Genomic DNA, 13,018 nt, shown 5'->3' on the forward strand with positions numbered 1-13,018 from the left:
CTTGTCAAAAGCCAAACTTCCCCTCAGTGTGTGATACTTTCAGTCAAATTTAGCCATCCACATTTGACTCCATGCTGACATGTTTAGCTGCTCATGTCATTTATAAAACATATAAAACAGCCCCCTGGGGAAGAGTTTGATACCTTCACTTGTAAAGATGGTAGGAGCCCATTCACATTCAGTGCAACATATTGGCTTTCAGGCCTGAAGCTTCAAGCAAACCTCACTTCGTCTTTATTTTAAAATGTCCTTGCTTAACCAAATAAAAAGAGAATTAGCTTCTCATTTTGTATATATTTCTTGTTTACCTCAAGGCTGAAGATGGGAAATTTCAATAAAGCCTGAGATATGACGAGATTAAAATCTTGATCAGAGTCTCTTGTAATCTGTCCCATTAAACCTGAAGATTTTCTGTTTCTTGGCCTGTGAATAATTCAAGATCCTTTTGGCAAATTCCTATTAATGAGGAATGGCCTCAGTCTGGCCACTCGTCCATGAAGGTTTCATTGTTCTGCGCTGATGGCTACAGCTCTCAAAGACTCTGCCATTTTCAGTGCCTTGCAAAAGTAGTCACGCCACTTGAGCGTTTTCGCATTTTGTCGCCGTAGAATCGCAAACTTCAAAGTATTTTATTGGGATTTTATGTGACAAACGCAAGGCAGAACATTATTATGTGAAGTGAAAATAAAATGATGCACGGTTTTCAAAATTCTTTGTTAGCAAAAAAAAATTCCTAACAAAATTCTTTGTTAGGAAAGTGCAGCTTGCACTTTGAAGAACCACCTTTCTCTATGATGACACCTGAAAGTATTTTATCTGCAGAAGCTTTGCATATATAGACACCACATTTTATTATTATTTACAAAATAGCTTAGACTCAGTCAGATTGGATGGAAAACAACTGATCTGTAATCATCAATTTCCATACTACTGATTCTATATAGGATTTACATCTGCCTTTAAGATTAGAGGTCATTAATGTGCTGAAATGTAAGAATGTATTCACACCAGTCATGTTTAGTTCGCTTTAATTGAACTCTAGTCTGTTTGAGTAGAAAGTCCGGTTCGTTTGAGGAAGTGTGAATGTTCAATCGGATCAAAACAGCAAACTCTGGTCCGCCTAAGAAACAGAGGATCACGATTTTGACGCGGTAGGAAGGCATATGTGAATGCTAAGCGGACTGGAGACCGTTCCAAAAACAGGAAGCAAACCCAGGGCGTCCTGGGTAAATACAACCAAAACAAACTGTGTGTTTAGCGCTAGTGGGAAAAATGACTTGTGGCCTTTCACCAAAGACAAAAGAGAAATCCTTTCACCAATCTGACGTCGCTTCATTTTTGTTTGCATTTTGCAAAGAAGGAAGTTGTGCTCACATCTTCTTTGGAGGTTTTCATGTTGTTTCCTTCAGTGGTCCTTGGTACAGCATGCACCTCTTGCTTCTCCAGTTCATGTTGTCCTGACAGAATGCATCAACTTAGACTGACGGGCATTACTTAGTAGGTTTGCTGTTGTGCCATGCTCTTCCCATTTCCATATGATGGACTGACCAAAGTTCTGTGAGATGTACAAACATTACATTATTGTTTAATCTAACTTTCTCTCTGACTTGTCTGCTGTGTTCCTTGTTCTTCTTTATGCTGTTTATTTACAAATGTTCTCCAACAAAGGTTTGAGCTCTTCACAGAGCAGCTGGACACGTAAAATCCTATTAAAATCCAGTGAAGTTTGTAGTTGTAGCATGTCAAAATGTGAAAAAGTTTATAGGGGCATGAATATCTCATATTTATATGGCTTATCAGGACCAAATATGCCCCCAGACCGAATATTATTTTATGCAGTGAACGCCTAAATTAATCCCTTGGGAAATTACAGAGCATTAATCATAACTAGGCCCAAACATAATCAAAGACCTCTTGCCAAAGGGGAAAACCTACTGTTTCAGCTTCAGTTTGAGACGCTGTAAGCTGCTTCCAGGACGTTCCGTCCCACATCACAAGTCGACGCAAGAATCAAAACTCGTTTCTTCGATCATCAAGGAAGGCGAAAGGAAAGAGTCAAGCAGCGGATCAGAGGTGGCAACAGCTGGCGCGTGTGGATCAAAGCTATCAGATGTCTGCTCTGTGTGAGCAGGCCTCTCTTGGCAATGCAGCCATAATTAGCCCTGCTTGAAGGGACGGAGAGGGAAACATGCCAGCCAAACCTTTCAATTATCATACGATGACGATGACAGTAACCTACGCACGCACGCACGCACCAATGCGTGTTTGTTTATTTCGCTCTCAATCAAAGTGGTGAAAAAAAAACTGCACGTGGGGAATAATGCTAATTAAAAACAGCTCATGACTCCTTTAATGGGGGGGAACCATCACAATCTCTCAGCTGTAGGGACGTTATCACAGGTTTTCAGACCTAAAACGTTCTTTGCAGCTTTAACTCCATTTAGCGAGACTTCGGGGACGACTGCGCGCCTTTTGGAGAGCAGGAAATGTTGTTACAAAAGAAACTTGATCTTTCGCTGCACACGGAGGAGCTTCATCTAGCTGGCAACATCCTCCTGTACTTCCTGCCGCACACAACTTCCCTGAATGCCATCAAACAGCTGGCTCATTTGAAGGTAGTTAAAGCATAGTTGATTGAAACTCCAGCCCCGGGGGCCACCAGTTGCTATGGAAACAGGACAAATGTACAGTACAACTCTCCCCCCCACAACCTCCACTTACTGTTTCCCATGTCACCCTACAATCCCTCCCCACGCTGTGATCCTCTGCTGCCAGCGCCGATCCGATGCCGCTGGTAAAAATAGCAAGAATCAGCGCATCCATATTTCATGGAGAACAGCCACGGAGTAGACTAGATTGCATCTACAACAGAATCCTCCCAAGGCGGTCTGGTTTTGAGAGATTTAAGGTAATTTGTCTCTCACAATGAAAATCTGAGACAAAGATGGGTCTGAAAAGGAGTTTTTTTATTTTTTATTTTTTTATTTTTTTTGCCGGGCCCACCCCTAGCCCTGAGGAGAGCGTTCATAAACCATAACAGGCAAATCGGAGTGAAGGTAGAAGGAGGGGAATGGAGAGTGGAGGGACAGGGCGTGTGTGTTCAGGGTTGAGACTGTAGCTGACAAAAATACAGCGGAGGTGAGGGGTGATTGCGGTGGGATCGGAGGGAGCGCTGTGCTAAATTGATCTGGCGGAGTCAGTTATTGCTGCGAGGTAGCTCTCTGTGTGCAGTAATGGCACCGTGCTGTACGCGGCTTTATGAGCTGCAAAAGCTGAGATCCTCGTTAATAACGGTGGAAAGAAAGAACATTTCCAGCCCCTGTTAGCAGATTTTAACTTCCAGTCCAGTAACTGCAGCATAACAAGAACACCGAACAACACTGGGTGAGGAAAAAAACCAAACATACTCAGTGCCTTGCAAAGTTATTCACACCCTTTGAACTTTTTTCACAATTTGCTGTAGTCTACAACTAGAAATGTCCCAATACAACTTTTCATTTCCGATATGATTCAGATATTGCAGCTTTGAGAATTAGTCAGTACTGATATTGACCCAATACATTATCAGCACAAATTTTATTGCTGACTTTGTAGAGTGGATTGTTAGAAACGATTTGATCAAGTCACATAACTCAGACAGACAATAATAGTCGACAACAATATGTATGACAAGAACTGACCCCTTTATTTGTGTGCTGGATAGAAATGCTGGGGCTGATACGGTTTCGATACTTTTGGCCGATCTTAATATCGGATCAGATCACACCTACTTTTCAGCGTTTCCACAAATCCTTCTATAAATTCTAACCCTTTCTATTATAGCTAAGGATAGGTGTTTAGGGCTGCTGGAAGGTGAATCTTCACCCAGTCTTAAATGATTTTCAGCCTCCAACAAGTCTTCTTTCAGGAATGTTAAGTATTTTAATATCATCCATCTTCTCCATGTGCTCTGACCAGTATCCAAGTCCCTGCTGAAGAAAAGAATCTCTACAGCCTGGTGCTGCCAGCATGTTTTAATATGTAGATAATGTTTACAGGCTAACATAAGTTTCCTTGGCTTTCCTCCTTTAGTAAAAAACTTTTCTGTTTTATTCACACATTAAAAAACACCTAGAAAGTACATTTAAGTGTCTGGCTGTAACGTGACAGAATGGAGAAAAGTTCAAGGGATGTGAAAACCTTTGTAGTATTCTGTTGAAGCTGCTCTAAGGTCCAAGATGTTCCCTTCCTATTACACTATTTTAACTCGTCTTCAAACAGCAGCGACTAAAATGTCCTCATACTTCATGTCATCGTATTGATTCGGACTGAGTGGATCTGACAACAGCGCTGATAAGGTTGCAAAAGAAAGTAAGGGGTGGAATACGTTAAAGCTCTCTCTGTATCATGTTAAATATTTGCTACACGCTAACAGAACGGTAGCCCACATCGAGCTACTCTGTTCAGCTTCATTTCTACAAGAAGCTGTTATGTAAGTCTGCGTATGTAGTGCTGAGGTTTCAAACTTGCTCAATTGTTTTATTAGTATTGACAGCGGAGTCGATGGAAGTCTTGTTTGGTAAGATATATCTCTGCTCAAAGCATATGGATGAAGAGCAACCCGACAACAAGATTAGTGCCATACATCAGACTGCTGCAGAGTGAGTGTATATTGATGTGCAGAAAAAATCCTACTCCTTTTTCTTCTCTGAGATGTTGTCACTTTAAAACTTCAAACCTTACTGAACAGGAATATAAAGTGATACGTGTATCTAGTTTTAAAACTTTTTAAAGCGATGCCATGTATTTGTATTCATCATTTGTTCTCCTCAAGCAAATATTTTAGTAAGTCTTTTGTTTTTGTCCATTCTTCTTTCCAAAACGGCTCATGCTCTGTCAGATTGGATGGGAAGCATCTGTGAACTTCAGTTTCCAAATCTGGTTACAGATTCTGTTTTGTATTCAGGTCTGGGTTTTGACTGGACCATTATAACACCTGAAAATGCTTTGATATGTTTGGGGCCACTGTACTGCTGAGAGGTTGACCTCTGCCCCAGGTTTTCTCCCAAGACTGTCACTGCCATATTTCACTCAATCAGGATGAAGTAACTTTTGTACAACATTTCACACTTATTCCAAAAGGTGTGTCTGGTTTGGGGTATCAAAGTAAAGGGGGAGTGGATACAAATGAATGCCACACTTTTCAGAAAATCGAATTTGCCGTTTTCCTTTTTTTCACAATTATGAGCTACTTTGTGTTGCTCTATTAGTCCATAAAATACCCTGAAGTTTGTGGTTGCAATGTGACAAAATATGGCAATAGTTTAATGGGTGTAAATACTTTTACAAGGAACTGTAAACTATTGAATTTGCTCTAAAGTTTGCTATGTTAGTTTCTTATTTACCATTTCGGGCCTACCATTTTCAGGAAGGATAACAGAAAGCATGTGCTAGAAAATCTAAATATTTTAACACGTTATCACACGGCGGGCTGAGATAATGAGTGAAATGTCACTTTGCTTTATGTCATTGTATTAAACCAGACTGAATGGAGCTGACAGCAGCGCTGATGAGATCGAAAAGGAAACTAAGGGGTGGAATTCATTAGAGATTTCTCTGTATGATGTTAAATTAGTGCTGCCTTTGACATAAAAGTCGGAATGCAGTTATATATCTTCAAGAAGCTGTTACATAACTTCAGCTACAATAGTTATGAGGCTTCAAGTCATTTATTTTGTTGATAGCAGAGCCAATCGAACGTTTGTTGGAGGAAGCGCATTCTCATTTAAAGCTCAGGAAGAACAGGAGTCCAACAACAAGACGAAGAATTGCTTTATACTGGGTTTCTGCGGGTTTCACCAACTCAAATTTAAGGCCATTTAATACCATTATGAATGAAATTTAAGACCTGTATCATCACAGAAATGTACAATAGAAAACTGTGTATTTTACGTAGTAGTAGTAGTGCTAGGCTTTTTTTGTCACATAACATTGTACGGGTTCGCAACAAAACTGAGCCAGTGGCAAACATGACTGTCGTCCAGTCAACTGGCGATAAATTAACACTAACCCATGACTGATGGAAAAAAACTAGCTACCTAGCGATAAGGTGCATTAGTAGCTAGTTAGCAGTAGCATCGACAACTTCAAGTCACAGAGCACAGTTAAGATGTCTGCGTGCAACTCAAACTTCTGCCTGACAGCGTAGTACAGCGACAAAAATACACTGCATAGAATATATCAGATTAAATCGTCCTGTCACAACAAAATGTAAGACCTGAAATTTAAGATATTTAAAGCCTTAATTTGAGATACATAAATTTTAAACTTAAGACTTTTTAAGGATGTCCGCACACCTATCTAATTAACCTTTAGACAGAGGTCAGCTACTCTGAGATTTTAATGTCAGGTAGTTGTCAACATAAATTGTAAGATGTTCAAACTGAACAGCATAACGGACCACACTGCTACTCATCTGTTGGCATTCTGTTTTCTAAACTTTGATGGCTCCATTCATAATTTACTTCATCACACATGTCAACACTGTGGCTTCTAAAAGCATAACACATCTGCCTCACTAGAAAAAAAAAACGTATTCCACTCACATCCAATCATCATCATGGCCACAGCGAAGATTTTCTCCCCGTCCGTCGTCGGAGCGATGTTGCCGAAGCCGATGCTGGTTAGGCTGGTCATGGTGAAGTACAGGGAGGTGATGTAGACCGAGTCTTTGTTGGGCCCGCCCTCCCACTTTCCCGAACCGGTGGTGTTGAAGCGGTAGGGCCTGCCCATCGTCTCAGCCAGGATGTAGAGCCAGCTGTCCATGCGGACAACGTTGGTTTCTTCATCAATCACCTCGTAGTCGCCAATGCTATACCTGAGGGTAAATAATGATACAGCTTTTCAATTATAGTGTTTCATAATGTTGTTTTTACGCCACAAGGCACAGCAGTGAAGAACTCTAGTGGATAGAAGTTAGGGGGTCTACTTAGGTTCAAGTAAAAATATCAATAAAGGCCTAAGAGAAAGCAAACATTATTCTTAAAGAAAAAAGTGATTTCCAACAGTGTGTCTTGCAACTCAAGTAAACACACAAAAAATTTCCAGATCATCTTGAGACTTTAAAGAATCACATAAATTTATTATGAGAACAAAAATCCCAAAGACCCGGTTTTGTGTAGTTAGAGATAGATAGCATTTATTGTCATTGAACAGAATTCAACGAAATTTCCATTGCAGCTCCCGTGCAAAAGGTCAAATATATACAGTAAAAATAAGCAAACACACAATAATAATAATAACAATATATACAACTAAATTAACTAAAGGCACTCAACCACACCAAAGAAGTAGCAGCAGGTCCAATTATGGCAAAGTACAGATGATGTGACAGTGCAAAGTGCAGAACAATATGGCTGTGTGGGGTTGGGGGATATAGAGTGAAGAGAGCGTAAAAATGCAACCGCCCCAGAAGGCCGAGGCAATAATGAAACCTTAATTTAAATAAAAACTAAGCTGACATCTACCCGGGACTGCTCTTATGTAAATGTGCTAAAGGTTAGATGTCCTCACTGAAACATTTCTTTGTGGAGCTCCCAAAGCAACGCCTCCTGGAAAGGTTAAAGTACCTTTTCTGCATCTTTATGTGCACATAAGCAACTTTTTACTAAAAAAGCATCTAATAGCCACACTTTAAATCTAATTTCCTAATTAAGGCCTGCATATAAAAGGTACAAAAGATTTAGTTGAGAACAATTGACATTTTATAAGTTAAAGAGACTGAGAATGCACGTAGAATAAAAACTTTAATATCAGGAACATAGAAAGCTTAAGAAGCCCTCCTTTTTTTGTCATATTCTGTCTGTAGTTTTTGTTTATTCTGCACCACGGCTTGAATGAGACTCTAATCTACAAAGCAGGTTCAAGAAACATAAGGGTTCTCAAACACATCTCACTAAAAGAACCCTAGCAGTGCATATTATGGTGGGTACCATGAAGCTGGCTATCAACTCGGTAAAGTAGCTCATGGTTTTAGATATTGCTTAAGTCCAAATTCATGTAAAATGAGTGGATTTGGAATCTGTGACCCAATCACAACGACAAAGCGTAAATCTAAAACAATTTAAACATCTGAGATTATTTTCTGTCTCTAAAGTCAGGTTAAACATGTGACAATGACAAAAAAATAAAACAAAACCAAGAAAAGGTCATGATATAATATGATAAAGCTGTTTGGAACAAATTAAGTGCTTTATGATACTGCTCTACAATTTGTAATGGATAAATGGCTTGTGAATATTTTACTTTAGATGCTTCTAATAGAGTTAGCATCGACTTCTAGATGTTTTTTTTTAAACCTTTATATTATTTTACCGGGGTAAAAGCTATTAAGATTTAAAACCTTTGAAGTCTTCATCTCCAAACAGGAATGAACTGTGATCCAACTCCAATTCAATTCTTCGAGTGTCAAGTCCAAGTCAAGTCTCAAGTTTCTCATGACTAAAAACTATATTTTCCCATTAAATACTTGTCCTTCGTCCTGTACTGTCTGTCATTAGGTGTAATTTAATACAGGAACATTAAAGAGTTCTCTTTAAACATTTCCTCCACAGTTTCATCTCATCTCAAGTCTTAGAGCTCGGGTTTAGATCCATTTCGAAGTTTTTGTTGGTGCAAGTTCACAGCAATGCATCTCTTCAAACTAAAAACTCTAATCTGCTTAGAGCAGGTTAGCTTACCAACATCAGTTACCATGGTAACAAACTTATTTAAGAAGTGAACCAGCTTCGTGGAGCATGAGAATCCAGAACTAAACCACTAATCCTGCTTTGTAGTGCAGATCCCTGGACGTGGGTAATTTATCACACTGCACATATGTGCCAGTCACGATCCTGCATTATCATCGTCCACCTCTTGATGTTCTTCATATCCTGTCAGATCATTGCAAATCTTTTGTTTGTTATCCTGTTAGGCCATTAGTTTACAACATGGATGACATTTTGATTTCGTTTTACTCAACATTTTGAGTAACACTGTAGATGTCACCAGTTTGGAGAATTATAAACAAACAAGGTGACAAAAAATATTCTCCTGAGATGCAAAGTTGAGCATGAGAACATGTTTGTATTAAAGTACACAATCACATAAATGTGCGGTATGTAACTTTTACATTAAAAACATCATATTATATGTATTTGCTAAAACTGTCATGTCTTGACAGTATGATATGAGACAGATAATCTGTGAAAAGATCAATCTCCTCCACCTCGAGTTACTATTGACGTCTGAAGAAATGCACAGCTCCTGGCCAAAAACAACCAATCAGAGCCAGGGGGAAGGTTTTATCGCCATCAGTCACTCTCATGTACTCGCTGCTAAATGTACTCATGGTGGAGAAACAACTTATTGTTACAGGAAATACCATAAAGAGTGGGCATGCTGACTAGCCTGAGCATTCACAGCGGGCTGTGCTAGATGCAGAGAGCCAGGGGCGGGGGAGAAGGAGAGGGTGAATGAGCAGTGCCACGTGGAGTGGTGATTGACAGCGCTAAGATCCGCCTACTGGCTCTGATTGGTTGTTTCAAGTTAGCATGAGATTAGGCAGAGGAGCTTGATTTTTTTTCTCCACATATTATTTGTCTCATACCATACGGTCACAGTTTCAACGAATATGTAAAAATATATTTTTTATAAAAGTTACACACTTCTATGTAATTAATAAATGTAATAAGATGTGCATTCCACTGCAGGTTTGACTTGAATTCACTAAGACTTGAAAGCATTTCAAAATGTTTGATTTTTATAAAAACACTTTTAGCTTACAAAGATTCTGGTTTGTTCTTTACTCCTTTGTTTTTGCTTCTGTGCGCATACTAAAGAAAGAAAAAATGTGAATCCACACTGAAAAGCATTTCATACAACCCTTTTCATCCCCTGACTATCTGTAGGACTTGATTAGTCTTATCACAAAGTCTGAATTGTTTGAACTCAACAAAACCGTCTATTCATTATACATTGTAGTTTGACGAAATGAAGCTAATTGTTTTTCATGTAAAATGACCAGAAAGAAAAAAGATTTTTGAAAGGAAGACAAAATGTGTCAAGAAAAAAAGAAAGAGTAATAACTTTAAGGATACACAATTGAAAAAAAAAATGATAGAAAATCACTCCAATCACAAACTAATTGACATGATGAATAAATAACTACAAAAGAAAAATCCCTAAAAATAGAAATACACAAGAACACAATTAACAACAGTGCACAGATTGACCACACAGAGATGAAAACCAAAAAAGACCTCAAGTTAGGATAAATAGTACAAACAATAGCAACAATACAATAAATGCCATAGAGAAAGAGATGATAAAGAAGAACTTGTGCCAACAGAACAGAAAATAATGTCAAAACAGGCATCCCAAGCAAATGACAGCCGTTGCAGTGTGAGACATTTTATTTTTGTAAAAAAAAAAAGTCCTCTTTAGGGTTTATGTGGCTTTTATGAGAGAATTTTAGTGAGTAATTCACTGCAACTGCTGACAGAATCCAGGGTGCATAGAAAAAAACAATTCATCATCAGGAGCACCTGTCTGTTTTAGCTATTTGCATATGAAAATACCAGGCTTCCTGTATAAAAGGCGCTACTTCTTTTTTTTTAGTCTCCAGAATATAAATGAACAGAAGCGGATGAGGCAATGTTTACACGTTTCCTTTTTGCCTGATTTCCTTTATTCAACTCTTTAGAAAATAATTTTGGGCTTTTTATGCAACAATAATAATAAAAAAAAATCTCCAGTGTTCTTATTCAGGAGCAAGAATATGCTTTTGTTTTTCCAGCCCCAGAGTGAAACTAACACTTCAGCCACCTCCATTGTTTTCTGCGCAAAAGAAAATGACAGGCAGGCAGCGAGCAGGAAGCCAGCTCCTGCAGTTGCTGCTGTCATCCCAGTTGACGACGGCTAAACTTTTCTCCAGTCGCCGACGCGACTCCGCGTGTGACCATGGCAACCACTGAAACCACAGAGGAGCTATTTTTACTGGTATCGCTGTCTGGTTTTGGAGCACCATCAGCTACATTTATTCAGGTCTGATTATGCTGTCTGGACCGACAGTTGAAGCAAACCGCGCTGCTTGGAGCCTCCGAGTGAAACTGACAGTGAGTGAACATTTGTAACAAGTGTGTAATCGGGGAAAAAAAAACAAAAAACAGCATAGATAAAAGACATCTGCAGAAAAGATTAGAACATTATTCACAACAACAGAAAAAAAGATAATGGCTTCTTCTGTTTCTCTGTGTGGGAGGAGCAATAAATAGACAAAGTAATAAATAATCTGTGTATCAGTATGTTTGTAGATCTTCTCATGAGCACAATAAATCAGATACAACATATCATGACAACTTAATGCCGCCATTACACTCTATAGAGCCCCTGCTGCGTCGATGATCTGATTAGATTTTAGAGACCCATCTCCATAAATCTGCATATTAATGAGTAAAATAATAACTCTCCTCAAAGTGTAATAACTCTTTAGCCCTCGAGATTCTGGTTTGACGAGTGACGACAAGCATGTTTTCAAAAAATATATAATTAATGCGCAGATCAGCTTCACCACTGACCTCTTTTATATGAAATGGCTCTGCAATCAATGCGCTGCAATATTGCGGAGTGAAAAAGCGTTATGTAATGTTTTGTTGATCTGGGACAAACATACAGACATACCAGATGCAGGCCAGCCAGTGTGCTGCCAGTCCAAAAACACAGACCAGCAGCACCAGGACGGCCGCCCCGTATTCGATGTAGTGGTCCAGTTTACGGGCGACTCGACCCAAACGGAGGAGCCGGACTACCTTAAGAGAGCTGAACAGACTGCTGATCCCCTGGAAGAAAAGCGAAATAGGAAACATATTAGATAAGAGCATTGGAAGACTCTCAGTAGAGGTTTTTTTTAAAATATGCAAACGTTTTTTTTCTGTTATTCATGTTTGTCCTCAAAAGTGTCGATAAAAAATATCTGTTTTTGTTAGGAAAGTAAATGTCTAAATTATAATACATATTTTGACTCAATTCTTGACATTGCTTATTTTAACATTCTTTTTAGTTTTGTTACTGAAACATAAACTTAAAAAGTTTAAAATATAGTTTTAACAGCTGGATGAGGACTGCAGATTTTTCTTTTCTTTGTTTTTACCTTCTCCGTTGCACATTTGGGGCAATGTTTATGTATTTTGGGTTAGATTAAATCTGTAGTAATCAAAAACATATTTTTCTACATTTTGAATACGAGGCAAAATGCTATCTGTAATTCTTTCACTTGCTTTCCTTTTTGACAGACGCTAGGATGACAGACCACTGACGCACGTCGAAATAAAATTAATCGGCCTAAATTATGCGATTCACAGATATTTTAACATCTGAATGTTGAAGTAAAACCTACAGCAAATATGAACATAAAATATATTTTAAAAATTTGAAAGCTTTTCAGAGTAGCCACTATATAAAAACAAAATCTTCCTAAAAAACATTGTCCACCCTAAACAACAAGCACATAATTAATAAAAAAAGAACAAAAAAAAATCTATTAAAATTTTATTGCAAAAGCATTCTTCTACAGTGTGATAAAACTTTACAACTCTAAGCAGCTCTAACCAAAGGCTAAATGTCTACTCAGCTTAGCTGCAACCTGAAACGCTCGCTCCCTGATTCAAAGCGACAACTGCAATCCCATCAGTCTGCTCTGCAGTGCTGTTGGTATTCTTTATGTGTGTGTCTGTGCACTATCTGGGTATTGATTTAGCTAAAGTGCTGTGGTCTGCAATGCGAGTACAACTGCTGTGTTGGCTGTCACTTGATCTGTCAAGAGATGCCCATCAGACACCTAAACTTCAGCTTGTATGAAATCACTTTCCAGCCTTTAGATCAGACACTTGTAATGGCCACTACTAAACATTGACTTTTTTGTCCTAAAGCCGCTTTGTAACTCATTTGGTGGTACGCTTGGGGTCACCGTGCTTTTGGACCAAAGCTTGTTGCGCCTTAGCTT

At 38.8% G+C, this 13,018-nt stretch overlaps 1 protein-coding gene across 1 annotated transcript in view; it reads right to left on the bottom strand.

Annotated features, from left to right (window-relative positions):
* kcnh1a (potassium voltage-gated channel, subfamily H (eag-related), member 1a) overlaps positions 1 to 13,018 on the bottom strand; it is a 73,908-nt gene that overhangs the window by 28,095 nt on the left and 32,795 nt on the right. The window contains exons 7-8 of the mRNA XM_032552923.1: positions 11,698 to 11,855; positions 6,585 to 6,856 (exon numbers count right to left, since the gene is read on the bottom strand). Coding sequence (XP_032408814.1) covers positions 6,585 to 6,856; positions 11,698 to 11,855 — 430 coding nt within the window. The remainder of the gene's footprint in view (positions 1 to 6,584; positions 6,857 to 11,697; positions 11,856 to 13,018) is intronic.

Source organism: Xiphophorus hellerii, chromosome 22, assembly GCF_003331165.1.
Source record: "Xiphophorus hellerii strain 12219 chromosome 22, Xiphophorus_hellerii-4.1, whole genome shotgun sequence".
NCBI classification, from domain to species: Eukaryota; Metazoa; Chordata; class Actinopteri; order Cyprinodontiformes; family Poeciliidae; genus Xiphophorus; species Xiphophorus hellerii.